The sequence below is a fragment of the Stigmatopora argus genome, chromosome 2, assembly GCF_051989625.1.
Source record: "Stigmatopora argus isolate UIUO_Sarg chromosome 2, RoL_Sarg_1.0, whole genome shotgun sequence".
Lineage (NCBI taxonomy): Eukaryota > Metazoa > Chordata > Actinopteri > Syngnathiformes > Syngnathidae > Stigmatopora > Stigmatopora argus.
The window spans coordinates 7251264-7277894 of NC_135388.1; the positions used below are offsets into that span (position 1 = coordinate 7251264).

General features: G+C 38.8%; 1 protein-coding gene across 6 annotated transcripts in view; it reads left to right on the plus strand.

Moving 5' to 3' along the window:
* Nucleotides 1-3373: 3373 nt before the first annotated feature.
* LOC144065733 (ras-specific guanine nucleotide-releasing factor 1-like) overlaps nucleotides 3374-26631 on the plus strand; it is a 31374-nt gene continuing 8116 nt past the window's right edge. The window contains exons 1-18 of one of the 6 annotated variants that reach the window (XM_077588787.1): nucleotides 3374-3460; nucleotides 4111-4318; nucleotides 4389-4449; nucleotides 7511-7687; nucleotides 10836-10933; nucleotides 16271-16377; nucleotides 17403-17550; nucleotides 17681-17773; nucleotides 18037-18290; nucleotides 18383-18462; nucleotides 20303-20496; nucleotides 21454-21563; nucleotides 21655-21773; nucleotides 22721-22881; nucleotides 23162-23225; nucleotides 23791-23933; nucleotides 24070-24152; nucleotides 24619-24867. In XM_077588787.1, the coding sequence (XP_077444913.1) occupies nucleotides 17437-17550; nucleotides 17681-17773; nucleotides 18037-18290; nucleotides 18383-18462; nucleotides 20303-20496; nucleotides 21454-21563; nucleotides 21655-21773; nucleotides 22721-22881; nucleotides 23162-23225; nucleotides 23791-23933; nucleotides 24070-24152; nucleotides 24619-24867 (1664 nt within the window). In that variant the 5' untranslated portion in view covers nucleotides 3374-3460; nucleotides 4111-4318; nucleotides 4389-4449; ... (2 more) ...; nucleotides 16271-16377; nucleotides 17403-17436. Of the gene's footprint in view, nucleotides 3508-4110; nucleotides 4319-4388; nucleotides 4450-7510; nucleotides 7688-10835; nucleotides 10934-12926; nucleotides 13443-16270; nucleotides 16378-17402; nucleotides 17551-17680; nucleotides 17774-18036; nucleotides 18291-18382; nucleotides 18463-20302; nucleotides 20497-21453; nucleotides 21564-21654; nucleotides 21774-22720; nucleotides 22882-23161; nucleotides 23226-23790; nucleotides 23934-24069; nucleotides 24153-24618; nucleotides 24868-26631 lie in introns of those variants that run through there. The other 5 variants (XM_077588824.1, XM_077588806.1, XM_077588798.1 and 2 more) reach the window with 5 other exon arrangements.

The window sequence follows — 26631 nt, forward strand, 5'->3', positions numbered from 1 at the left end:
ACATCCCTACATACCTGTCAACCTCTGCCGATAACTGCCCTTATAAATGATTATGATTCCCCTTACAAACCCCCAAAAAACCTTACAAACACCGTACGACGTACGGTGTTTGTAAGGTTTTTTAACGCAGTTATCGGCAGAGGTTGACAGGTATGCACTCAAGTGTCTTAGTACACAGTCTGATCTGAAGTAGAAGTAATTCAAATGGAGAACATACGTATGTTCCTGTCTGCCAAGATCACAAACTTTGAAAGAGAATGTGCGTGAAGGCAAGGATTGTCCTGTCTGCCTCTCTGGTATGCAGTCCTGCTTTACTATGTACTTTTTTTTTTGCTTGAAGTCCCCCCGCCAGAGGCAAATGTGGGAATGCAGGTTTACTGCATTCACGGGCCGACACAGTTCTGGCGACGACGGGACTAGCCTGTGCATGCGTGAAGGTCCAACAGAGCGTCGCTGGTGACTTAAGAAGAGAGAAGCGAGCGTGCGACACAAGGCATTGCTCTCGTAACCTGTTTGTGTCGGGTAGACTTACAACAACGCCATTGGCAGAAATGCCCGCATACCGGATTGCACTTGGCGCGTTATAGTCCTTCGGTCTGGCAATTGTCTGGCATGCAGGTTGTTTTGAAATGCATTCGGATGCGATTTGAATGAGATTGACAGGGACCCAGTGGTATGGTGGAGCAGGGGTTAGCCTATGCGTCTCACAGTTCTGAGATCGTAGGTTCAGCCCCCGATGGGTGCAGGATTTATTTTCAACCAGCCTGATTGGTTAAACTGGAACAAAAACCAGGTACCACAGCGACCCTTGAGTGCCGATAAAAGGAAAGTAAAAGATGATGCCTAACTTTAAAATGGCAGACAATGTTTTAGTATGGAAGTAAATCTGTGCCGTATAAGAATTTTGAATATGAATTTCTGACACTGAATTTCTTTCAGGTTTTTAATTCAGTTCAAACAATTGTATAGTAGTAAATATTATAGTAAATAATGTTTCAAAAAAGTCTGTCATGAAATCATTTCGGACAAAAATTCAGTTGAAAAATTACGTCCCCCATCAAATTCATTTGCAAACCTTAGGTCACGTGTGTCAAAGTGGCGGCCCGGGGGCCAAATCTGGCCCACCGCATCATTTTGTGTGGCCCGGGAAAGTAAATCATGAGTGCCGACTTTCTGTTTTAGTATCCAATTAAAATTAAGAGTATAGATGTATATTAAATTTCGTGATTTTCCCCCTTTTAAATCAATAACTGTAATTTTTTAATCATTTTTTTCAGTTTTTAGTTCAAAAATCGTTTTGTAAAATCTAAAAATATATTTTAAAAAAACTAAAATAAACATTGTTTTAGATCTGTTAAAAAACTGAATATTCAGGGCTTTTAATCCACTTTTTTTAATCCATTTATTTAAAAAATCTAAATATTATATCTAAAATGGTCCGGGCCACATGAAATCGAGTTGACGTTAACCCGGCCCGCAAACCAACCCGAGTCTGACCCCCCAGTCTTAGGTGGTAAAAAAAAATCAGACATTAATGCATAATGCAAATGACTTCTTTCTTTAATGGTCCAAAGGTCTGTTAAGGCCCAAAGTCCATGTGTTCAGATTTCAAATCTGGACCTAATTCCATCAACCAAATTATTAATACATTTGTGATTTACAACATCCTTTTTAGAAACTGGAAAGTCTAAATACAAGTTTTCCTCGATACAGCCACATTACTTATTGGTCCTCTATAACAGGGGTAGGGAAGCTATGGCTCGGGAGCCACATGTAGCTCTTTCGATGGGTGCATCTGGCTCTTTGCCAACCTGTGAGCTACAATATGGAAATCGCTGTTGACAGAACTGAGATATTACATTTAGAACTGCTTTAATCTTCATTTTTTGGCTTTAATCTTCATTTTTTTTGCACTAGACTCTTCTGGAATGCATCCTCATTGATTAGCAACAGCATGAGAATCTTTTAAAAAATATTCAGTTTTTTTCCACTTTAAAAGTGGTGAAATTACAAAAAAAAAATTGAAAAGGCACTTGTTTACATGTATGTATTTTGACTTTTAAATTTGTAGTATGGCTCACAAGGAATAACATTGGAAAATATGAATTGTTTGTGGCTCTCTTCATCAAAAAGGTTCCCGACCCCTGCTCTATAAGAAGAAAGAGTGAAATGAAAAGAAGTACAAACATCAGGGTCACCGAGACAAATCCAGAGCCCCCATTCTGGGGGGAATTGGTGTCTGAGTGCGAGGTGTGTTCCCACCCCTCAGGCGGTGTCCCGTCACTGGGGATAAAGACACTGTGGAGCGAGCACACAGACAGGAGACGAGTTGCTGAGTCAGACGGCGTTCACATCCACTTAGCACACGCTACGTCGAGCATCCCCACACCCATCGCACGCGCCCTATGTTTCCCCTCAGCTAAGACCCTCTCCACACTTTGGGGAAATCACTCACATATTTGCATTTATTGTAAATGCGAGGTCAATGTCCAAGCAGGTAGAAAAAAATGAACATGTATGTGTTTAAAATGTTTGTTTTTTTATATTATGCCCTTTTAGGGCACTCCTGTCATTGGTGGTACTGGACTTCCAAACCATTTGGACTGGGAGAGGCCCTTTGACCTCTGGGTCAAAAAGGATTGGACGTCTAGCGTGGTCAATCTTTCTGAAATGAGCATTTATAGCAAGTTGAGATGAATTGGTTCTTTTATTGTGGTAAGTGAAAGGAAATGAGTTCGATACTATGAAATCAACTCTAGATGTCTTTGTGGGCCATAACAAAAGTGCATTTAAAAAAAAAAATTAAATGTCTAATTGAATTTATTCATAAAAAATCAATTGACTCATAATAACATATACACCATAATTAGAATTGACAGTCATATTTTAGCTCATGTAGGCCACAATATTAACATTTGGTTAACATTTGGCTACACTTTAAAAAAAAAATAATCTGTCCTGCATGTCAAAATGCAATTTTTTTGGAATTAGAAAAAATAGTAACTTGTCTTATAAAGGATTAATGGAACTGTATGGTAGTTTCAAACTACCATACCATGTGCATAAAATATCAAACTAGCCTAGTTTGATATTTTATGCACATCTGAAAGTATTTTGTACTAATGCTATGAATACCAAATGGTTCTCAAATTTGCTATAAAAACTTTTCGAACAAATCTTTTGTACATATTGTAATATCTTTCACCACATTTCATTAATTGGACTTATCAATTTGCGGTATCAACTTATCAATCACCTACTTCAAATTGATTAATAGAAAACTAGAGTACATTAACAATTAAAGAGAATGTAAGGTATTCTTTATGCTACGTGCAATTTCCCCACTGGGGGCAGTATAATTCAGTCAAGAAGAAGTCAATAAAAAGAAGAAGAAGAGTTTCATATTGCAAGAATCATTCGGTGCTGCAATATTCATTCCTATATTAATTTATCTTTCCTCGTAAGTGTCGCACATGTGCTGAAGCCGATCCTTGCTAACTATGTGCAGTAGGTATTAATTATTTTATTGGATTAAAAGTTAAACTGCCACCGTTATAATTCGTTAAATTTAAGACAAAGATATTAGTTTTATTTTTAATACCTAACTCATGAATCTCTTTTGGCATTTTCTTAATAGTAAACTTCGATTAAAAGTGTTCTATATTTTTTTTTAAAATAATTGTTAAATAAATATGTACGTATGTGCTAAACCGCTGCTTGTTGTGACGTGAGTTGACCTCAGTGGATCCACATTACACTTGCATGTCAAATTTTTGGTCGTACGTCAAAAAAAGCGAACCATTTGCATACCTGTCAACAGGTATGCATTTGTATCTTAATTCACTAATTTGTTCTCATTTAAATTTTGATAGAGAGTATATCAACTACACAAAAATGTGGCATTGACAACAAGAAACAAACAAACAAACAAACAAAGGATGAAATGCCTGTCGAGCATTCCGCATGGTTTGACATCGTGCACTTAACAATTAGTGATGTCTTAGCATACCATCAGGACAGGAAGAGCTGGAAGCGCCTCTGCCTGCATTGTTGTCGATTATTTAGTTGACTTGCTCTCGTCAGTGTGAAAGTCTGCTGCTATGCAAACAGGCGTCGGCCTCGCTTTATCCGGTTCCGGAGTATGCAGGAGCGTCGGATGCCGGGACCACTCATGTGGACCAGAGGAGCTCTGCTAAAACATCTTGTCTACCTCTCTGGGATTAGAGCGGCCACATTCCTGGGAACCTTCTGCTCGGTGACTGCACTCGGCATGTCTGCGTGTGGACATCATTCGTACACAGCTCATAAAAAGTGGAATGTAAATAAAATTATGACGGGTGCAAGTTTCATCTCTAAATTCTTTTTTTAATGTTGCTTCTCTTGTTCAGGGTCACCATAGGAAGCTGGGGACTCTCCTAGCCTTGGAGGACGACACCTTAGACCAGTCAGGCAAGTGAACCACTGCACCATTAGTGATTTTAAAATCTTTTTTTTTTGCTTGAAACGATAACCCTACTTGAATCTCTGAAATTAAATTTAATCTGATCAATCTTTTAAAATGCAAAATGTAATCCTCAACCCTAAACACACGATCTCAATGTTTTCATCCTAAAATCTAATTGAAGAAAAATAAAATGAAAAAAAAATCAGAAAAATTCAGTGCAGTCATCTTAATATTTTTTAATCAGATTTCATTCACACTCACCGAAGGGAAATTTAGAGTGTTCAACCAGCCAACCCTGCATATTTTTAGGATGTGGGAGGAAACCAGAGTACCTGGAGAAAACCCACACAAGCCCAGATAGAACTTGCAAAAGTCAACACTGTGAGGATCCAATTGGGATTGAACCCTCAACCCCAATTACAAATTACAATTATTGATTTAAAAGGGGGAAAATCAGGAAATGTAATATACATCTATACTCTTCATTTTAATTTGATCCTAAAACAGAAAGTTGGCACTCATAATTTACTTTCCCGGGCCACACAAAGTGATGCGACGGGCCAGATTTGGCCCCCGGGCCGCCACTTTGACACATGCACTAACCACTCATCCACCAGGCCATTATTACTATACGTATATGTTTTTATTTTTATTTTTTTACATTGCTTAATGTGCATGACAATGCATTTATAATTGGAGTTAATTGCTATAATCTCATTTGACTAATCATTTTTCAAAATTTAAATTGTTGCCAAGCCCTTATAAAAATATATCACAATATACATCAAAATGAATAAAAAAGATAACTGATTTCCTACTGTGCACACATAATTTAGTTCCTGTGTAAAAACTCAAATAAATGAAAAAAAAGTCAAATAAATTCAAATAGTTTGGAAAATACTGACTTTTAAAAAATATACTTATTTAGCAGTAAAAATTATGTTGCTAGTCGGCGTACTGAAGCTTTAGATCCTGAAATGGGTCTTCTTAAGTGAGCTGTGTCCCACATAAAAACAAGCACACTATAAAATTGAACCAGAGATGGACATATACATACAGTACAAGTAGCTCAAAATGTAGTATAGTCGCTGCATGGGTCTCAGCAGTAGAGGGCGCCACTGTCCTACTTCTCAATTGATTTGTGAGCATATGAAAACGTCAACTCCACGTTGATTTACATATTTAAAGCTTTTGCCCAGCAAGGAACACCAAAAAGCATAGAAATTTTTGACAAAATTAGCGTCAACTAAATTTTGTGGTTGTGTATTCAAATTTTTTTTTACTGCTTTCATTGTTTAAAAATATCATTAAAATTCCAAGCTTAATAAATTGTAATTGCTAGTTTGCAAGGTACAGAACAGTAGAATTTATTGCAGATGCAATGAATGATTCATTTGATTTTTTTTAAAAAGAAAATATAATAAATAGGAATCTGTCAGAATTATCTTACGAGAAACACAGGTACAATCCCCATTAAATCTTTTTGAAAAGACCTCAAGAGCCAGTTGAAAGCCTCATGGGACTTTGAATTCTTGTGACGCATGAACAAAATTAGCAATATTGCTGCATTTAGCAAGTTAAAATCCCTCGGAGCAGCGGGACACGAAACATTAACTTCAACCTGCCCCCAGAAGTCCAAATTTAGATGACAATTAGATGTTTCATGCCTCTGAAAATATAATTTATATAACTCAAACGAGGCAAACTCGAGATGTAAAATGAACTGGAATGGAATAAATAACAAGTATCGTACAGGGGGCCTTGAGGTATGAATAATTAGTTTTTAATGGTTGTAAGCATGGCCACAGAATGCATCAAATGTGTATGGCCTGGCACCATATTTGTGTGTTTATTAACCAAAGTAGAAAATGCTATTTCTGCAATAATGGCATGGGCATGCTTTGCTCCTCTGGTTGGTAAAGTATTTTTGTTTTTGGGGCATTTTTCAGGTCACTTCATGTGGATTTTAAATCCATCCATTGCCCTTTTGATTTTATGGCATTTACGGGTCGCTTCCTGTGACTTTTTGGGTCAATTCCTGTTGATTTGGTGTATTTCCAGATCACTTCCAAATAATCACTTTCTTTTGATTTAGGGATATTCCCGGATTTTTTTTTTTTAATTTTACGAGTCTGAACAGTCTAAGAGTCTTATTTTTATATATATTATTTTTTATTTTATTTTGACATTTCCTGTTTATTTTCAGACAGGGTATTTGTGGGTCATTTCTTGCCAATTTGGGTGTATTTCCGGGTCACTTCTTTTAAATATGAGGGCATTTAAGATAACTTCCTACTGTTGCTCTTGAGCAATGGTGTCAGACTTGGGTTGGTTCGCGGGCCGCTTTAACGTCAACTTGATTTCACGTGGGACGGACCATTTTAGATATAATATTTAGATTTTTTTATATAAATGTATTAAAAGAACTGGATTAAAAGCCATGAATATTCAGTTTGTTATAGATCTAAAACAATGTTTATTTTAGCTTTTTTTAAATATATTTTTAGATTTTACAAAATGATTTTTGAACTAAAAACACAGAAAAATGGATTAAAAAAATACAATTATTGATTTAAAAGGGGAAAAATCAGGAAATTTAATATACATCTATACTCTTCAATTTAATTTGATCCTAAAACTGAAAGTCGGCACTCATGATTTACTTTCCCGGGCCACACAAAATGATGCGGCGGGCCAGATCTGGCCCCCGGGCCGCCACTTTGACACATGTGCTCTTGAGTGACATCCTGTTGATTTTGTGGCATTTCCAGGCTCCTCTTCATTTTAAAGCATTTCAGGGTCATTTTCAGTTTATTTCAAATTGCACTTCCTTGTTTTTTTTTTAATTTAGGGATTTTGGGTGTTGATTTTAAGGCATTTTCAATCTATTCTCACATTGTCAAAGCTTTCCTCTCCATCAGATAGAAACGACTTTTCTCGTTTATTTTTTATTTTTTTTGTCCAACTACATAAAGCTCTTGAGAAGCCTTAGCGTAACCTTTGCATGCTGTTTTCCAGCTAAATCAGCACATTTGAGATTGAACCCAAATATTTTCATTCCAGGAGGTCAACCCTTACCACGCAGCTTTTCGCCATCACTTGTGCTGCAAGTCGTGGAAGTGAGCGAGGCCCACTCATGCCGGTTTTCTCAGATCTCTTCAGGGCATGGCGGAGGCATCGGCAAAGAGAGCTAGACACAAATAGGCTCTCTAAATGTGGAGAGCCATGGTCGAGTGTGAAAAGGTACGATCGAATTGTCCATAAAAAGATAGAGAATAAATAGAAGCTGAATGGCTCATGTCGCTTTGTTTGTGTGCTTGTGTACACCTGAGTGTTTGTACTACAATGGACGTATTGTGCACAAGTTTAGAAATTTGTGGTTTGGTTCATGCTGACGCTACCATGCCACCCATCCTCTTACGATATGCCCTGTCTTTGTTGTTTGGCGAGTCGTCTGTTTTGTCATCGGAACACATGTTGACCCCGAAAAACACCAAATTTGCCAAGCATGCATCCACACTGACTAGATTAGCATAATGAACATATGCCTATGCGAGTTAACAGCTCCAAATATGTCGGTTTTGCGCCATTGTGCGCCTCTGATTTTGCCTGGAGATTCAGGTTCTGATGGACCCCCTTAAAAAACATTTGAAGACAGGCTAAGAGCTACCAATACCGGGTGATGTCGCTCCAGATTGGTAGCATGACATTTGCCTGTCATTGGCATTCATCATATAGCTAAATTACTATTTAGTCATACTTAATGCCCTATTAATTATTAGGCTAAAGAAAAGCTCCAAATTTCCCGGACTTGTATTGTTTTTTGTTGGAGAACTTGTTAAGACCCTGACTGACGTAGCTTCTTAAAGGGACAACGCATGTACATACAAACTCTTCTACACTCACACGTCGGCTCAGTGAAACTGCTCATGGCCATTGTTGGCTTTTACTGATGCACAGACCGTGTTGTTTTACCTTGTTTTGTCGCTGGTCTTTTGGTCGTCGGTCTTTTGGTCGCCGGTCTTTTGGTCGCCAGTCTTTTGGTCGCCCGTTGTCGCGGTCCGGGCGACCAAAAGACCGCGACCAAAAGACCGGCGACCAAAAGACGGCAACCAAAAGACCGGCGACCAATTGACCGCACACGAACTGCTTGGCTGCTTTTGACGGCGATGGACGTCCAATCCGTTTGAACCAACAACGACGGCTTCCTCCATCCATTGCTATTTTTTGCTTTATTGGGAAGTTGGTCAGACACATATTAGATGTTGTTTAACCTCAATACTGTTCAACCAGGTGGTGACCTGGCATGTGGTAGCAGCTTTTACAGAAAACCTGGCGACTGAGCCAAAATCACAGAGCCTGAGTGCCTCAAGTGAACATTTTGGCAGGAATAAGAAAAGCACAAATTTTAGGCGTCCAAAGGAAGTACCACAAATTGTATTTGCACTGTATATACTTAGATTGTGAGTTATTGTCATCCACTCATAGCATAAATCCCAAAAGGCAAAGAATCAATGCTAAAGCGTTGCGGTATGATAAAGTGCCACTACCATTAGCTTTTCCCCCCCAATAGTTTCTCATTAAAATTCTTATATAATTTGAATACACTTTGCTTTGATTGGCCGTCGGTTGAGTGGATGGACGTCTAACACTGTCAATGGCAGACAATAAATTAAGTAGTGTCTGACCACGTCATTATAGCAATTACTTCACATTCAAGTGAGCATGCAGCAAAAATGTTTCATATTTGAAAAAAAGAAACGTATTAGTAGAGTATAGTGCAATAATCGTTTTTTTTGTGCGCCACTAATGACTGATGTCACAATAAATATCAAAGAGAATTTCCCTGAACGGTGATTAAAGCTGCTTGTAACAACCGGTCATATAATGACTAAAATCACCTCCATCTGTGGGTTGGGGGGCCGTTCGATACGCACGTTTGAATCTCCTCCGTGACCTTTGTCAAATGTCACCTACAGAATGCCTCTCCAATCTTCTGCCTCACTTTCATTTCACGCCATCTATAATAAGAAGTCATAAAAAAATCAGCTTTACTATCAGTGGCACTCATAGAGAAGAATCACCACCTCATTACCGTCTCCGTTTGAGGGCACGATTATGGGATGGAGCCCGTGGAGAAAGGTTAAATTACACATGGATGCTTCTCTTCCTTGCCCCCCCACCCTTTTAAAAAAAACCATTCTTTGTCACAATAAAACCAGAAAAGCATTCAGTAGTCAAGTCCTCTACCTAAGTTGAACTGATAAGTATGGTACTCGGACGTTTCGTCGAAAGACGTTTGGTCCCCAGACGTTTGGTCCCCAGACGTTTGGTCGACCGGACATTTGGTCGACCGGACGTTTGGTAGAACGGACGTTTGGTCACCGGGTTACTACTGTTGAAACCAGCTCTAAAAATTATAATCATGAGAGTGAGACAGTGAGTTTAATATCTAAATATCTAATATCAAAATATCAACAGTAAACTCTCTGACATAATTTGACAGCGAGCGAACCCGGCGACCAAACGTCCGTTCTACCAAATGTCCCTTCTACCAAACGTCCGTTCTACCAAACGTCCGTTCTACCAAACGTCCGTTCTACCAAACGTCCGTTCTACCAAAAGTCCGTTCTACCAAACGTCCGTTCTACCAAACGTCCGTTCTACCAAACGTCCTTTCTACCAAACGTCCGTTCTACCAAACGTCCGGTCGACCAAACGTCCGGGAACCAAACGTCTTTCGACGAAACGTCCGGTCACGGATAAGTATAGTTGAACAAGAGTAAAAAGTAAAAACATTAAAGCTCCCTATTTCACGACCATTATCCAATAAGTGTTCAACATATAACTCAACAATATCTATTTAAAGCCTTGTTTTTTAAATCAAGTCTGGCATTCAAATGTCCATTTCGGCACGGCAACCTGGTTGTATGCTCTTTGCTTTTAATGATCCCGCCCAGGCTGTGTTCCCTCTGTGATGAAACAAACCATTGTGTGTGTCCTCGGCCCAATATGGTAATCCAGGTTTAATTATGGGCCGGCTCTAATGAGGTTGTCTCTTGCGCCCTTAGATGTGGAAATGCATCAATCAGCGGACAGTGCGGAACAAGGACTCTCCTTTGTAGCTCCGTGTTAAGACGACGGCGTTAAAAGGCATCCGACAATAATCATTATAAATGATAAACCTGCACGTTCGCATTTCTGGGTCAAGTATAATAAATGGAAAGTAGTGCAAATGTAATCATAAATCTGACTTCACCTTTGGGGTGTGAGATTAAAAATTGACATTAAAATCAAATTTGCCCCACAACCCAGAGCCGTCTCATTATGGTTATTGCGGGATTACTGACGTCACGCTCATCACAGCAGTTGATACCTGTCTCCCTGACAGATGAATTCTCGTTCAGCCGAGTAATTACACCGGAAGTGCAAGTATGGACGAGGCAGCGGGAGGAAGTGCGCCTTTCAGACATCCTTGATTGTGCAACGGTAAGATTTGAATTTGCCATGATTTGCTGTGTTTTCCTCAAAGGAGCATTGCCCCCATGTTTTTATAAATATTACGAAATTATTCCCCCAAATTATCCAGTACCACAACCCTGGCAGCATTATCCCTTTTCTAAAGTGTGCACTAAATGCATGCAATCTGTGGTTTTCATCGGAGATTTTTCTGATAGTCCTAAAAATAATTATCTTTGGAGTGATCAGTTAAAAAGGCAATTGCGGACCGTATTTTTAAACACAATCCTTATCCTTATAGATAGATTGTACAGTTATGAGTCAGTCATACAAAACAAGCTCATTATAAGGGTTTTCTTGACTACTCGGATGCATTTACACCTAATTCATTGATTTAGTCAACTTAAACCATTTAATAGTGTGGCTCAGTCTCATGGCAATAAGCAACTTGTCTGGCTCTAAAATGGACTTGCTGCTCTACGTACTCATTACCATGAACCAATATGGATTTTGTTACCATGTCGACGGAGAATGGAACTTGGGCATTGCAAGAAAATTATGAAGGGTGCATCAGAGCCTTGACTAGCATGTTAAGCACTATACAGTCATACCTCTACTTACGAATGCCTCTAGATATGAAATTTTCAGGTTACAAAATGTTTATATGCAAATGAGTGACTCAAGATACGCAAAAGATCCAAGTTACCAAATCCCCCCAAAAGTCAATGCATTTCCTTATTCGTTATTTTTTTTTAAATATTGTTGCGGATGCATTGGCTCTCAATTTAGAACCTCGCTACCCTCTATTGGTCTCTCATTCTATCTAACATATTGATGATAAAAGCATTCAATTCAATTCAATTGGCTGTCTCACAACAACCACTATCCATGTTTCAAGATTCTCTCTCACATACCTGTCCACCTCAGCTAATTTCTCCCCTTATAATGATTGCAAATCCTCCTATTAAGCGATTAAAAAATTTACAAATGTAACGCGGCACATATTTTCACATACACACACACACACACACAGGGCACACCTAAAAGTCTAAAATGTACTACAAACTGGATAGCTTTTGGCTCTGGTATAATGGGCTCTTGCTGCCATCTGGCGGACAAACAAGGGTATTACGTCACCCATTATAACGTCCGCGGAGGGTACTAGTTCACTGGTGCAGGGACCTTTTCCTATGCTTTATTCATTTTAAGACATTAATAAATCATTTCCTTATAATTTTCTCTCATTTTGGGGTTTCCTCACATCCCTCATACAAAATTGGGACACTTTGACCAATTCTAAAGGGTTTAGTTGGTAGTTGTGTGAGGACCGTGGAAGGAATTAGAGAATTTACATATAAAGTACTGCTCTACTTACAACATTTTCAAGTTACAACAAAAGTTCGGGAACCAATTAATTTCATAAGTAGAGGTATGTGTACTGTATATGCCTGAGAGTAGCATGAAATACGCAACTGCTGGATCAGATCCAATCTTGTGACCAAATCCGATACTGTGCGATATACGAAAAATAGCCGTAGCGGACACCAGTACCGATACTGTTTATCAGATCATCACCACTACCAAATTTAAGAAAATGTTTACATTTACACCGTGTTGCATGCTTGTGCAATGCGAACGACTGAACAAAAAATAGTAATGATCAAAAAATTCCAAATTTGCCAGTCAAAGTCAGATTGCACATCTTGTGCCATCGATGGCAGTGAAAAAATGATTACTCGTTGCCAGCTATACCAGTGCAAGTGGATTTGATGTCTATTCCTGACAACGCCATTGCATGAGTCAATCTACCATTTAAAATGAACGAAAATGAAAATCAAGAGTTATTTCTAGCAGCTCGTTTATCTCATTGTGGTCCCGGTGTGCATAAAATCAAAGCAGTGTCAAATAACGATCCATATTTCAACTTGAGTTGAAGATCTGTCCAACGTGCTGAAAACTGCCGCTCAGGGGGGCAAGTCACGTGACTGCGCTTCCTTGGGATCGTATGCGTCGAAGCCAGTGCGCGCGCACACACTTCCACCCTCACAATGAGGGTCTCTCTCCTCGCGTGGATGCTCTGCTTTCATTTCAGACCCTAACAAGTGCGTGGTTATTTCTGGGATTTAAAAAAAAAATCTTTCTAATGGGGGGAGGGATGCTTCTCCCTCAAAACAGGGGGAGCTTGCGCAAGAGCCCGCCAAATGCGAGTGTGACTGCGAAGATGTAAGAGGCGGCAGTGCACGTCCTCCAGGGGGGCTGCAATATGCAGAAGGGCATGCGACTCAACGATGGTCATGTCACCTACCTGGCACTTTTGGCCAGAAAAGATGGCACCAGGCGCGGATGCCTGAGCAAGAAGAGCTCAGACAACACCAAATGGCACCCCAAGTGGTTCTGCCTACTGCAGAACATGCTATTCTATTTCGAGAATGACTCCAGCTCGCGCCCCTCTGGACTTTACCTGCTGGAGGGATGCACATGCGACCGGGCACCCTCGCCCAAACCAACTCCCTCCGCTAAGGAATGTCTAGAGAAGCAGGTAGGATGATGGAGACGGATTTCAAATCACCTCTCGTAAAAGGCTTTCTTTCAAATACCGATGAGTACGATAGTGCACTTTAGGTGTGAGAAACGAAGCCTTCCAGTTTCCAGCATATTAAAGAAAACAAAGTTCCATCCAAACTTTTTGTAGGCTGCCATCTGGCGGAGGCGGGCTGCCCCTTCCCCTGCAGTTTTGACGTATTGATTCAACTCCCTGTCTTGATATTAATAGCATCCTACCTTGGCAACTGCGTCTACCCGCTTTGTGGCGGCATGATTCAGCGGCTCCAGTGCGCAAATTGCAAACCAAAGCCAGGAAAGAAATCATCCTATTCCTTTTTTTCCTGCTTTTAATTGAACCAAAACACTTTGTAGGGTGATTCCGTTGGGAGCTCAGTGGTTTATTGCTGGGTAAAGGAGGTTGCCAGCGTGCTGATGATGGTATTGAGGAGCTTTAAATCTAGCAGCCTGCGGGAGAGCTGCCATGCCAGCTTCAGTCTTCGGCAGTACAGTTTTTACAAAAGTGGAGTCTTTATGGGTCTTTATTGTTATCTGACTACCTGGCTAAGTGTTTTATAAGCCCGGCGGACCAACAGGTTTCTTTTACACTTGCGTCAGGATAAATCTGGCCTACAAAAGAAATGTATAAATGAATTCAACAATCTAGAATTGTTAACAGTAACTCATCATAACAAAGGATTATTTGCCACATTTCTCATAACCACATTTATTTCGTTTCATTATTTTGTTGTTTCCAATGTTAAAAGTCTGTTTAGAAAACCACGCTCAAATACGTCTTTCTTGAAGCGAAAGTTTCGGAGGTGTCAGTTTATTTGTAAATCTAATGAAAAATATTTGGCTTCGCAAGGCGTCATGTCGCTTGAATTTCTAACTAAAAATGTTCTGTCATTTTTTGATTACCCTTTAAATGAAGTTGAAATATATTATACACAATGCATGTACAAGTTGAACGTATTGTGAAGCGTTTTCTTTTTTTACTTCAAAAACGGACAGAACCTTTTGGTTATCTTGCGCTTTGTATTTTACGGTGGTCTTGATAACTATTAGCTCTTTGCTGCCGCCCATTGGTCAGTCAGTCTAAAACAGACATCTATAGATTGTAATGCCGTGCTAACAAACTGGGCTATGTCACCACCTCGTGGCAGGTTGAAGCATTTCATAAAACAAAATTGGAAATAGAAAGGTATCCACCAAAAAAACAATTTCCATCAAACAAAATTAAATCTCTGTTTTTATCAATACATGGGAACATTCTAGCTACAGCAATTCCTAATAAGATACATTCTTTAAAAACAAACATTAAACAAGCCTGTATTGATGTAACCGACTGAGGTGAAATGAGGACAGGGAGAGGAAACAACAATCCAGGGGTCTGAAGTGCATGCAGATCCCAGCAAAGATCGACACTTGAATCAATGAACAGCATACGAAGGTCATGAGAGACGACATTTTAGGCATTAAACCTGTTACATAATCCCACTTGACTGCTTTCACGTTGTGTGTTTGCGTGTGTAGATGTGCGAAAACTGCGGGAGGAAGGGCCGTGCGATTTGATCTTATCAATGTGTGACAGGGAAAGGGACATTGCTGCTAAATCGATGCCAAGCCAAATGCTGAACTGCCCCCTTGCAGGCCTACAGTTCTTTTTATAGCCGTGCTCACTCCAAAAAAGAGCAACGACAACAAGCAAAAAAGCATCTTTACTCTTCGTCTCTGATCAATTACCTCTCCTTTCTCAGTGTCGTCTTTGTAGCGTTCCACTTTTTCCCGCGCTATGCGAGCTGTGGCTAAACCCGTTGTTACTATGGCAACCCCTATTTGCATGGAGGAAAAAGTGCATTTGAAAATGTGAGAAAATGAGTTGTTATTGTACGCTTTGAGACAAATGTGACAAATATGAGGTTGTGGTGGAGAATTGAAATGCAAAAGTGGGTCACAAGAAACACATTTCCAGCAATGTTATCTTATTTCACTGATGCTTTTTCCCCCTGCAGATTATCATTTTCTTTTATTATCAGCCAGGAAAAAAAAATCATATATACCGGATTGTTTTTCAAATTTAGATCTTTAATGCTTCCCATTTTTTCAATATATTTTAAAGACTTAATATAAGGCAAACTGATTAAAGTAAGTCAAGTATTGAATACACAGAATTAACAAGAAAATACTGATTTTTTTTAAATATATATATATATATATATATATATATATATATATATATATATATATATAATATTTTCTGCATTTTCTGAATATATATATGTATATATACATATATGTATATATACATATGTATATATGTATGTGTATATATATATATATATATATATATATATATATATATATATATATATGTATATATACATATATATGTATATATATATGTATATATGTATGTGTATATATATACATACTATACATGTATACATACATACATACATGCATACATATATATATATATACATTTTCTGCAAAATTAGAAAAATGACATTTATTGATTTTGCTGCATTTTTTAGAAACAAAAACAAGCTTTGTAGAAGATCCTACAGATCACATCTATTTACTAATTGATTTTGCTTTTACAAAATAAGAAGTTTTTCAGCCCCAACATAGTAGAATCTCAAGAGAAATCTGGAACAAATGTTATTATTCTGAGATGACAATGGCAGAAGTTATGAGTGTAATACACCACTTACCCTTTGTACAGCAAAGTTATTTATTGGAGGTATCATGGCATCTCTCTTACTATGGGTGGAATGTATTTGAAAAATATAATCTCTTTCTGTCACTGTTTATCTTTCCTAGTACTACTTTACGGTCACATTTAATCATGACAACCAGAAGGCTTTGGAGTTGCGCACGGAGGACGTCAAGGATTGTGATGAATGGGTTGCCGCCATCATACAGGCCAGGTAAAACCTCGATGTACTGCTTGGAAATACAGCTATTTTATTTGAAAACTGCTCAATGCAAGTGCTTAACCCTCTGATTTTTCTTTAATTTTGAAGGCCTAGTTGGCAAATTCCGAACAAGTTGTAGAAATCCACTTTGTATATATTCATCTAACGAGAAAAATGAAGTGAACAAGGACACTGAGATTCAAGCAATCTCTAAATGTCAGCACTGTGCATTTGGTGATGGAAGGTCAATTTATTGGGCCTACTGAAAAGTACTTTGTTTAGTACTGTTTCAATACTATACAAGTTGGCTAGTTAGCTCAAATGCAGCACGACTTTAAGAATATTTGCATTAATTTAGCTGAATCCTAACCTACAATAGTAACAATCAGTTTCATTTTGTATTATATTGTTTAGATGAGATGAGATGAGATTAGATTAGATTAGATAACTCTATTCTGTCACGATAGCAAGAGGGTGAGAATACAGACACAGGAAAATATATTTTATACATAAATAAATAGGTAATAAATAAATTAATTAAAAACAAAAACAAATAAATAAATATATTAATATATCCATAAATAAGCATGTTGCTGGAAAAATAGAGAGAGATATATACACACATACATATATAAATATACATACATACACATAGATGTACATATACATACATACACATAGATGTACATATATACATATACATACACATAAATAATACATATATAAATAATACATATACATACATATATATATATATATATATATAAATATGCATATACATACATACACATAGATGTACATGTAGACATACGGTTGGTCTTAACATTCAGCCATTTCTTTCATAGAATTTTTTAAATTTATTTTCTGTAAAAATAAATTTACTTGAAATTTCAACTTCTCCCAACTTTTTTGTGACAGCGTACACACATGAACTGCTGTAGTAAGCACCTTTTACACAATATTTTTTTAGAAAAGCAATACCAGAGCCGATGTACCCAACAGCCAAGATTAATGCATCAAAGAATGTGTCACTGTAGTTACAGGAATCTGGCCACAGAGCACGAGACCCTCATGCAGAAGTATCTGCACCTACTACAAATTGTTGAGACAGAGAAAACGGTTGCCAAGCAACTTCGACAACAGATAGAGGACGGCGAAATCGAGATCGAGAGGCTAAAATCAGAGGTAACCTGCTTTGTGCTATCTTCCAAGAAACATTCAAGTATTCTTTTGTCTGCAGAAAATAAACTAAAAAGATGCTGCAGTTTTTAGTCACTCAATTCAATTCAATTTTTTTTTTGCCTTTGAACGTTAGATTGCTTCACTGCTAAAAGACAACGGGAAGATCCAGTCTAATCCAGAGGTATCTCCTAGTGATGACGACACTGAGATCCAGAAGATCAAAAAGGTAGGGAAACATAGCGTGCGTACAGATTTGGGAGGCAGTTAAAAATAATTAAAGGAATAAAATAAATTTCACACTTGCTCACTGTGAAGAGCTCTTCAGGCTGCCTGCATCGGAGCAGCTGCTCTTCTTGAAAGCTCTTTTCAAAAGCACATCTCACTTGAAAATGTCTGGGTCAGAACTGATTAAGATAGTTGGCTGCCATCGACGGGAAAATTGGCCCAAATGTTTGCCTTCTCTTAGAACTCATTGCATTCTCACCACAGGTCCAGAGTTTCCTGCGAGGATGGATTTGCCGCAGGAAGTGGAAAACCATCATCCAGGACTACATCCGTTCACCACACGCAGAGAGTATGAGGAAAAGGAACCAAGTGGTATTTAGCATGCTAGAGGCTGAGGCCGAGTACGTCCAACAACTGCACATCCTGGTCAACAACTTCCTGCGCCCGCTACGCATGGCGGCGAGCTCCAAGAAGCCGCCGATCACCCATGACGACGTCAGCAGCATCTTCCTCAACAGGTAGTGAAACGACTTTAACAGCATCCAAAACCTTCGCTTATGGTTTTTAAAAAGGAAAAAGGTCATTCACGTATGTTTGTTTGTTTTGTTAGCGAGACCATCATGTTCCTCCATCAGATCTTCTATCAGGGCCTCAAGGCTAGGATAGCTAGCTGGCCCACACTGGTGCTTGGTAAGAGAGATGAATTATTCTTGTATATTTTCATTAATGAACTAAGCTTTTTTTTTTGCTCCTAAAAAGATTTTTCGTTCTGCTAATTACATTTATACTACAGTGGTACCTCGAGATACGAGCTTAATGCGTTCCGCGATTGAGCTCGTATGTCGATTTTCTCGTAACTCAAACAAACGTTTCCCATAGAAATGAACTAAAAACAAATTAATTCGTTCCAACCCTCTGAAAAAAACACCCAAAACAGGATATTGGATTGGATTTTTTTTTAATTTGTTCTAATTTGCCATCTATTAACAAAGTAACAAATAACTAGTAGTTTAATATTACTAAAATGTGTTTAATAGAACTAAAATTAGACGGATTTCGTGGAGGGTAGAGAGAGGGGCGGGGGGGGGTGCACTTTTTGCACGGCAACGCGCTCATAACATAAACAAATTTAAATGAACTTGGATTACGATGCAGACACACTAAAAAATAAGTTTAATCTAACCTTACACTAAACTTAATTCTACTTTTATTTTAAATTTTGATACCTTTCTTCTCCCGGCCGGGTTGGCTCTATTTGCTCCGCCTCCACCCTGTCTTTCACATGCAACCTAAATGTTTGCTTTTGTATTCCCTTCAAAATATTCCCAAAATGGTGCACACAAATGTCCTCACAATAGGATAACGCACGACCACTTGCCAACGAGAAGTAGTATATACGCCATTCGCACTGACTAACTGAAAAAAAACACTGAAAAAATGCAACGCTCCGCCCAGTGCTCGCAGAGACATTACAAAGAGGGAGTTGCGACCAGAGACATTACACGAGGGAGTTGCCACCAGAAAGACAGTGCCCATGATGTTCTTATGAGCAGCCTCTCGCGCCCGCTGTCTGCTCGTATATCAAAATTTGTCTAGTATCTCAAGATAAATATTTGCCCGAAATTTTGCTCGTATCTTAAATTGCTCGTATGTCGGGGCACTCTTATGTCAAGGTACGACTGTATTAACAAAAGGAGTAAAAGAAAATATTGTGCGAAAGGCTAGCAAACAATTGCTATTTTACAGTACTTGCAGTGAAAGTTGTGCTGTAATCCCTGTGTTAATAAAGGACCACTTGACTAATGCTGAGATAAAACATTTATGAAGTGCAAGCCATCTGGCCCCAGACTCTTTGTTCAGTAAATCTATCTCGACTTGTGCAAGAGCGCAAATTGCAAGGAATCGGCATTTCTCTGCTGCCTGCAGACAGGCGTCCAATCTGCTTCTCCTGTTGCAGCCAAAATCTTTGACGGAGACTTTAATCAAGCTCTCCAAACTGTAGATGAGTGTGCAAGAGTCACGCTGGTCTTTGCCAACTCGGAGCTTGGCGTCATGTCGCTTTCAAAGGGACCCTTAGCTTGATTTTTAGCTTGCTTTTCTGTCCAAAGTCCAAATCTTCTCTTTCATTGCCATTGACATCGATAGACCTCAATTCCATGTTAATTAGGACAGCAGGCATTAAATAATCGTGTTCCAGTACCATTAACGGTGATAACCGTCCAATCAACTTGGGGTGGGAGGTCTGACAGCAATCAAACAAATGACAGTAGGAAAGTTGATGGTGTGTTTCCTTAGTTTCAGTGATATTGGTATTAATTTGACAAAGTTATAGTGCGGTCAATGAAAAAACTATTGATTTTTTTATCGCAATCAATGGTAGCCTGTACTTACCAAATTATTTTGTAAGTTTTTTTTAACTTAGAATGTTTCCAAAAAATAATACAGTAATTATCCTTTTAGTTATGGAGTTAAAGAAAACTCTTTTTGTTTGTTTTCCTCCTCAAAGTATGTTTTCTGTCTCTCTTAAAAGCGGACCTCTTTGATATCTTGCTGCCCATGTTAAATATCTACCAAGAATTTGTACGGAACCACCAGTACAGCCTACAGATCTTGGCCCACTGCAAACAGAACCGGGACTTTGACAAGCTGCTGAAGCAGTACGAAGCCAAGCCTGACTGCGAGGAACGAACACTTGAGACCTTCCTAACCTACCCCATGTTTCAGGTCCGCAAACCAAAACCGCACTGCACCCTAGACTTTGTTTTATTTCCTCACAAATAACAGTTCAGTTTCAATCAGTTGTTACTTCCTCAGCAATGGAGAGATTTTGTTTTATAGAGGTTTCAAATTGTGAGCATAAATCTGGACATTCCCCATTCTGGTTTAGTGTAAATTGATAAAAGGAGTTTAATTGTAAAAAAAAAAAAAAAAAAAAAAGGTAAATTCGGCGCATGGAACAAGGCAGCAGCCGCATTATTTCACTTTAATTATCAGCACATCAATAATTACCCCACTTATATATATATTTTTTTATGTATGCGTTTGCTAACATTTGCTTCTCAAAGCTCTGTAATGTTTTCAACTTCTTGTGAGATGGCACCTGTTGCTAAACAACAGTTATTGTATTTAACACAATATGATTTTTTTTACAGATCAAGCAGATAGCAGGATATAGACCAGGGGTGTCCAGACTACGGCCCACGGGCCAACTGAAACCCATTTTCAGGTGTTTTTAGTGGCCCATAGCAAATTCTGAAAATTTTATTGACTCTGGCCTGCACAGGAATCTTAAATCCAGCCCACATTCTTTGACACACTTCTTATCTTTACCACTAGATGGAGTTAGTCACTTAACAGAGCCTCTCCATTAGCTCTGGGGTTAAAACTTGACTTGTTTAAATCATTGTAGAAACCTGTTGAATTTCAGTATTTTGTTTAACTTATATAAAAATCCAGTGTGATAAATTGAGCCTTCAAGTGGCGTCCTTTGATTTTTCCTAGAACAGACAATCTGGAAAAAAGTTTGGACACCCCTGATGTAGATGTTAAATCTCAAGATTTATCAGGATTTTAATTTAATTTTCAGAGTGGAACTTGGCTAATTTATACTTTTGCAGGAACAAATGTTGGTCATTGTGACTTGTACAATTTTTTTTTAGCAGTCTTTATTTTTCCTGCCAGATCCCCCGTTATATCCTGACCCTTCATGAATTACTGGCACACACTCCTCATGAGCATGTGGAAAGAAATAGCTTGGACTATGCCAAATCCAAACTTGAGGAGCTTTCGAGGTAAACATACAAAAACAAAAATATCTTGCCAAGACAAATTTCAAGACATTTCCAATGTAAAATGGATAATGTTTTATTTTTTCACCCTCAGAATTATGCATGATGAGGTGAGCGAGACAGAGAACATTCGAAAAAATCTGGCTATCGAACGAATGATTGTTGAAGGTTGCGAAGTACTGCTGGACACCAGCCAGACTTTTGTGAGACAAGGTAGGTTTGTTTTATGACTATTGATTGACAAAACTTATTTACTGAGTTGATATATTTGACGTCAGTGATGTCCAAGGTCAATTTTGACAAAATGAGAAAAACAATAAATATTCACTTTTTTATTTGATCTATTTTTATTTAAAAAGAGTAATACAGACGCTCCCCTACTTACGAACGAGTTAGGTTCCGAGCGATTGTTCATAAGTTGAATTTGTTTGTAAGTTGATTCAGTGCTATATTTTGTATTATAATTTATGTTTAAGGCCTATATAAGTATATTGAAGGTTTATATAAGTGCATTTGTATGTTTAAGGCTTGTATAAGTAACGCGCATTGGTTTGTACTGAAAAAAACATTTAATAAAATGGAGAGAATATGTACAGTACTGTAGAGAGAGAGAGAGAGAGAGAGAGATTTATGTATTAGAAACTGGCCGAAAGAAGCGATCTAACGACGATTGCACAGTTTTCTTCTTTTTTTTCATCATAAATGATGCGGTAGCATTGTATGGCATCATTCAATTGATTTGCAAACTTTGTGCAACGTTCAATATTTGGGTCCTGCTGCTAGATCTTTCTGTTTATAAATGGTACTGACGGTCGAACGATTCAAGTTGTATGCCCGTGCAACGCTCACCATTGGACTTACGAACATTTTTCGACTTAAACGCAATTTGCAGACATGTTCGTATGTACCGTTGTTCGTAAGTTGAATGTTCGTAAGTAGGGGAGCGTCTGTACAGTCAATGTTCTTTTTTCATTTGAGCATTTTTCAATATTTTTTCTATCAAACATTCTCTTATTTTTTAGTTTGTTAGATTTTTTTTCATTAACAGTAAAGGTAGATATAAATATTTTTTATTGAAAAAAATATTCACATAGTGGCTTTGTTTTTTGTAACTGTGGTGCTTTTATATTTGTGTTACTGATGATGCTGAACTTCTACAGGTTCTCTGATTCAGGTGCCCATGAGTGAGAAGGGCAAGATTACCAGAGGCCGCTTGGGTTCGTTGTCACTGAAAAAGGAAGGCGAGAGACAGTGCTTTCTCTTTTCCAAACATCTCATCATCTGCACTCGAGGCTCAGGGGGGAAGCTGCACGTCACCAAGGTAGAGCAAGGGCATCGTAGAAATGAACTTGTTTGACAAATCTTCTCATTTTTAAATTCCTATTCACGACTGTAATAGAAAAAAATGACACGTTTTACATGTATTCATTCATTTTACCCCCAAAAATGAATCCATTTTCTTTTCCCATCAGAATATTAACATTCGATAACTGCGAATATCTGTCATTTAGAGTAAAAGTAGTTCATATGTGGACATTAAATCAAAAATTTGTCTCCTTTCGGCCTCCATCTTGTCATCTGTCTTTGTACATGGCTTTCAGAATGGTGTGGTATCTCTCATTGACTGCACACTGATGGAAGATCCTGAGGGCACCGATGATGAGCGTAAGTTATTTTATTAGGAATTTGGGTGTATCAGAAAAAGATTGATTTCAATGTGAAACTGAAAATAGCAGTTTTTCCCTTCAAACTAATGTGTTTCGCAAATGATGGTTGAGAGTTTAGTTCACATCCAATGGGAAAACTTGCACTGAGCCTTATGGGCTACAAACTTAGCTTTTGATATTATTAGCTTGCGATATTATATATACAAAGAAAAAGAGGATTTTTAAACAACTCATTCACTGACAATATAAGACGTTCTAAACTCATTATTTAATTTTTGCAAGTATTAAAAATAAACAATACTTGCATCATTAAAATTGTACATTACAATAAATGTACTCAGTTAATAGGAGCTTATCAAATGCGTGTGCAAACTGTTTCGGTAAACATACTGTATAACATGCTTGATTGATTTTGAGGATTTTTAATCCAAACATATCTACAAACATTGATCCCTTTTTTTAAAGTGGCGAAACGTTTTGTAAGTTGTAAAAAAATATTTTAACTCCCCGTTTGGTGCAATCCAAGAGCTGATTTTTATTTTTATTTTTTTTTTACATTATAGCCAAAGGGGAACGCAGTGGCCAGGACACTGAGCACCTGGACTTCAAAGTCATAGTGGAGCCTAAAGATGGCCAGCCTTACACGGTCATCCTCGTGGCTTCATCACGCCAAGAGAAGTCTGCCTGGACAAGCGATATCAGCCAAGTAAATAAACACTGCATCAATTTTTTTCCAACTGTGGGGTGCCAGACATTTTATAATGAATTTGGACATGACAGGGAAGTGAACCCACTAGTTGTCTCACATTTCTTTTTCCCATTCCCCAACCCCTATTTTATAGTGCATTGACAACATCCGCTGCAATGGTCTGATGATGAACGCATTTGAAGAAAACAGTAAAGTGTCCGTGCCGCAGATGATTAAGTAAGATCACCATCCATCATAGTTACACAACTGTCACAGAATACCTAAAACACTAGGGAAACATCGTGACCTTCTAAGAGTGCTAGTAACAGGACAACCACTGTAACAAATGTCTTACAGCAGTGAAAAAAAGTGGGGCCTAGTACACTAAACAGGCTGAAGGCTGTTCTTGCACCCTCTCGACTGTCTAACTCGACAGCTTAATGCATATTAGGTCCACAATTAATTAATCATCTCTAGTATAAAAAAAGGAGGATGGCAACAGAATAACAGATTTAAAGCCTTAACCTCAAACCTATAAGGAAGACAAGTAAACCACTTTTCTTATTGCGGTCCAATTTTACGCTTTTCATGAGTGTCCACATAAACAAAAACAACAACTTGAAAAGCGACTTAGCAGGCCTTCAGCCTGTGAAAATTGTGAAAAGTAAGACATTTGTTATTCTAGCACACTCCATTCCCACAGATCCGACACTAGCTTGTACTGCGACGACGTGGACATCCGCTTTAGCAAGATGATGAACTCCTGCAAGGTGCTGCAGATCCGCTACGCCAGCGTGGAGCGCTTGCTGGAGAGGCTGACCGACCTGCGCTTTCTCTCCATCGATTTCCTCAACACCTTCTTGCACTCCTACCGTGTTTTTACGAGCGCAGATGTCGTGCTGGACAAGCTCATTACCATCTACAAGAAGCCCATCAGCGCCATTCCTGCACGGTGAGCATTGAATTTGACTTTTAGGAGCAGAACGCAAGAGTTTTCATTGGATATTTTCGGAGTCATTTCGACTTTTGGAAATCCAATTTGCGTTATCTGAAAGGTTTAGCAACTCCTTAATTGATCCAGAAGTTTTTTAGGGTGGCCACACATCCGGTTTTATGAAGGTCAGTCCTAAATATAAATGGCCCCTCATCCTGCAACAACTTATTTGTGTTTGTGAATGATTGAAAAATGGATAACAAAAAAAACACTTGTTGCATTTCACCTGTTGTTAAACTTCAAGAAGCCAAAGAACCAATGGACAACCTTTGCCAGCAAAGAAAAGCTTGCACATTCCACACTCAATTTCCAGAACCAACTTTTAACCGGAACCTCAAACCGTGCAATCCACGAGTTGGAAAAGATCACACGTCTCCTCCCTTTCTACTGTCCATCTTTGGTCGTCACGCTAGGGTCCAAAAGCGGACCTCCCGCTCCACTGGAACCCACCCACCTTTCCTTTACCCTCCTCTGTCTCTGGCATTTTTATTTCTCTTTCCACAAGTCTGACCATCCCTCTCTCGGCTGCGCTGTCGCCATGACAACCCTTTACTTTGCTGCAGGACCCCACCCTCTCCTTATCCTCTTCTACGCTCCCTGCCTCCTGCACCCCCCCACCCCCCCCACCCCTCTCATCTGCAGCAGTATTAAATGTTGATGGTGGTGTTTGGTACTCCATCACCTCCCTCCTTTTTGTCTGCAGCTTCCACCCATCGGCGTTCTCTTTGACCCTCCTTATTTTTCACGACTCCTCTTTCACTTTCTTAACAAGCAGCGTCCTCACCGCCTCCTTCTTATACTGCCCTCTTCAGTGTGGAGCAATCCACTATGTCAGTGACTCCAACCTACCTCTCCCACATTGCCCCTCTCTCGCCACATATCATTGGGCCTTCCCTGGCCCGGTTGCTGTTGGCAGCGCCCATGCCTTCTAACGCTGTCACTTGACAGACTATTTATAGGCCTTCAGAGGGGGTGGCTCTCAGTGCAAGGAGGATGTTGTCTTAAACAATGTTGCTCCTATAAAATAACATTTTAAAAAACATAAAAGAAGATAATGGCGTTCTCAGATGGGCTATAAATGTGCTCCCTTTGCATACGCAACACACACACACACACACACACACACACACACACACACACACACACACACACACAGAAACTGAGGTACCTTTCATGTACGATTATAAAAGGGCCCCAAAAAAGTGATTCTAGTGTGTAGTATTAAAGATAATATGTATTTATGCTAGCACCATGAATTGATAGAAGATCAACCGTAACTAAATTAAGTGACCCAAAATTAACTGGAAGTGAACAGCAAATGCCCCTCCCTACCCCGAAAAAAAAATCAACAAGAAGTGACCAGCAAATGCCCCCCCTCAAAAAAAAATCTACAGGAATTCATTACTTTGCCACCAACTGCATGACTGCCCTATAAAAAGTGAAAGACACATTTGGGTTTTTTTCTCCGAAGAATTTGACTTCAAACCTATCGAGCATGCTTGGGACAAACAGATTTTGGGCCTGAACCTCGCTCAAATCTTAGAAAATAAAACATGAGCAAACTCCGACCTTCTAGGACACCTGTCAAAGTGGCGGCCCGGGGGCCAAATCTGGCCCGCCGCATCATTTTGTGTGGCCCGGGAAAGTAAATCATGAGTGCCGACTTTCTGTTTTAGGATCAAATTAAAATGAAGAGTATAGATGTATATTACATTTCCTGAT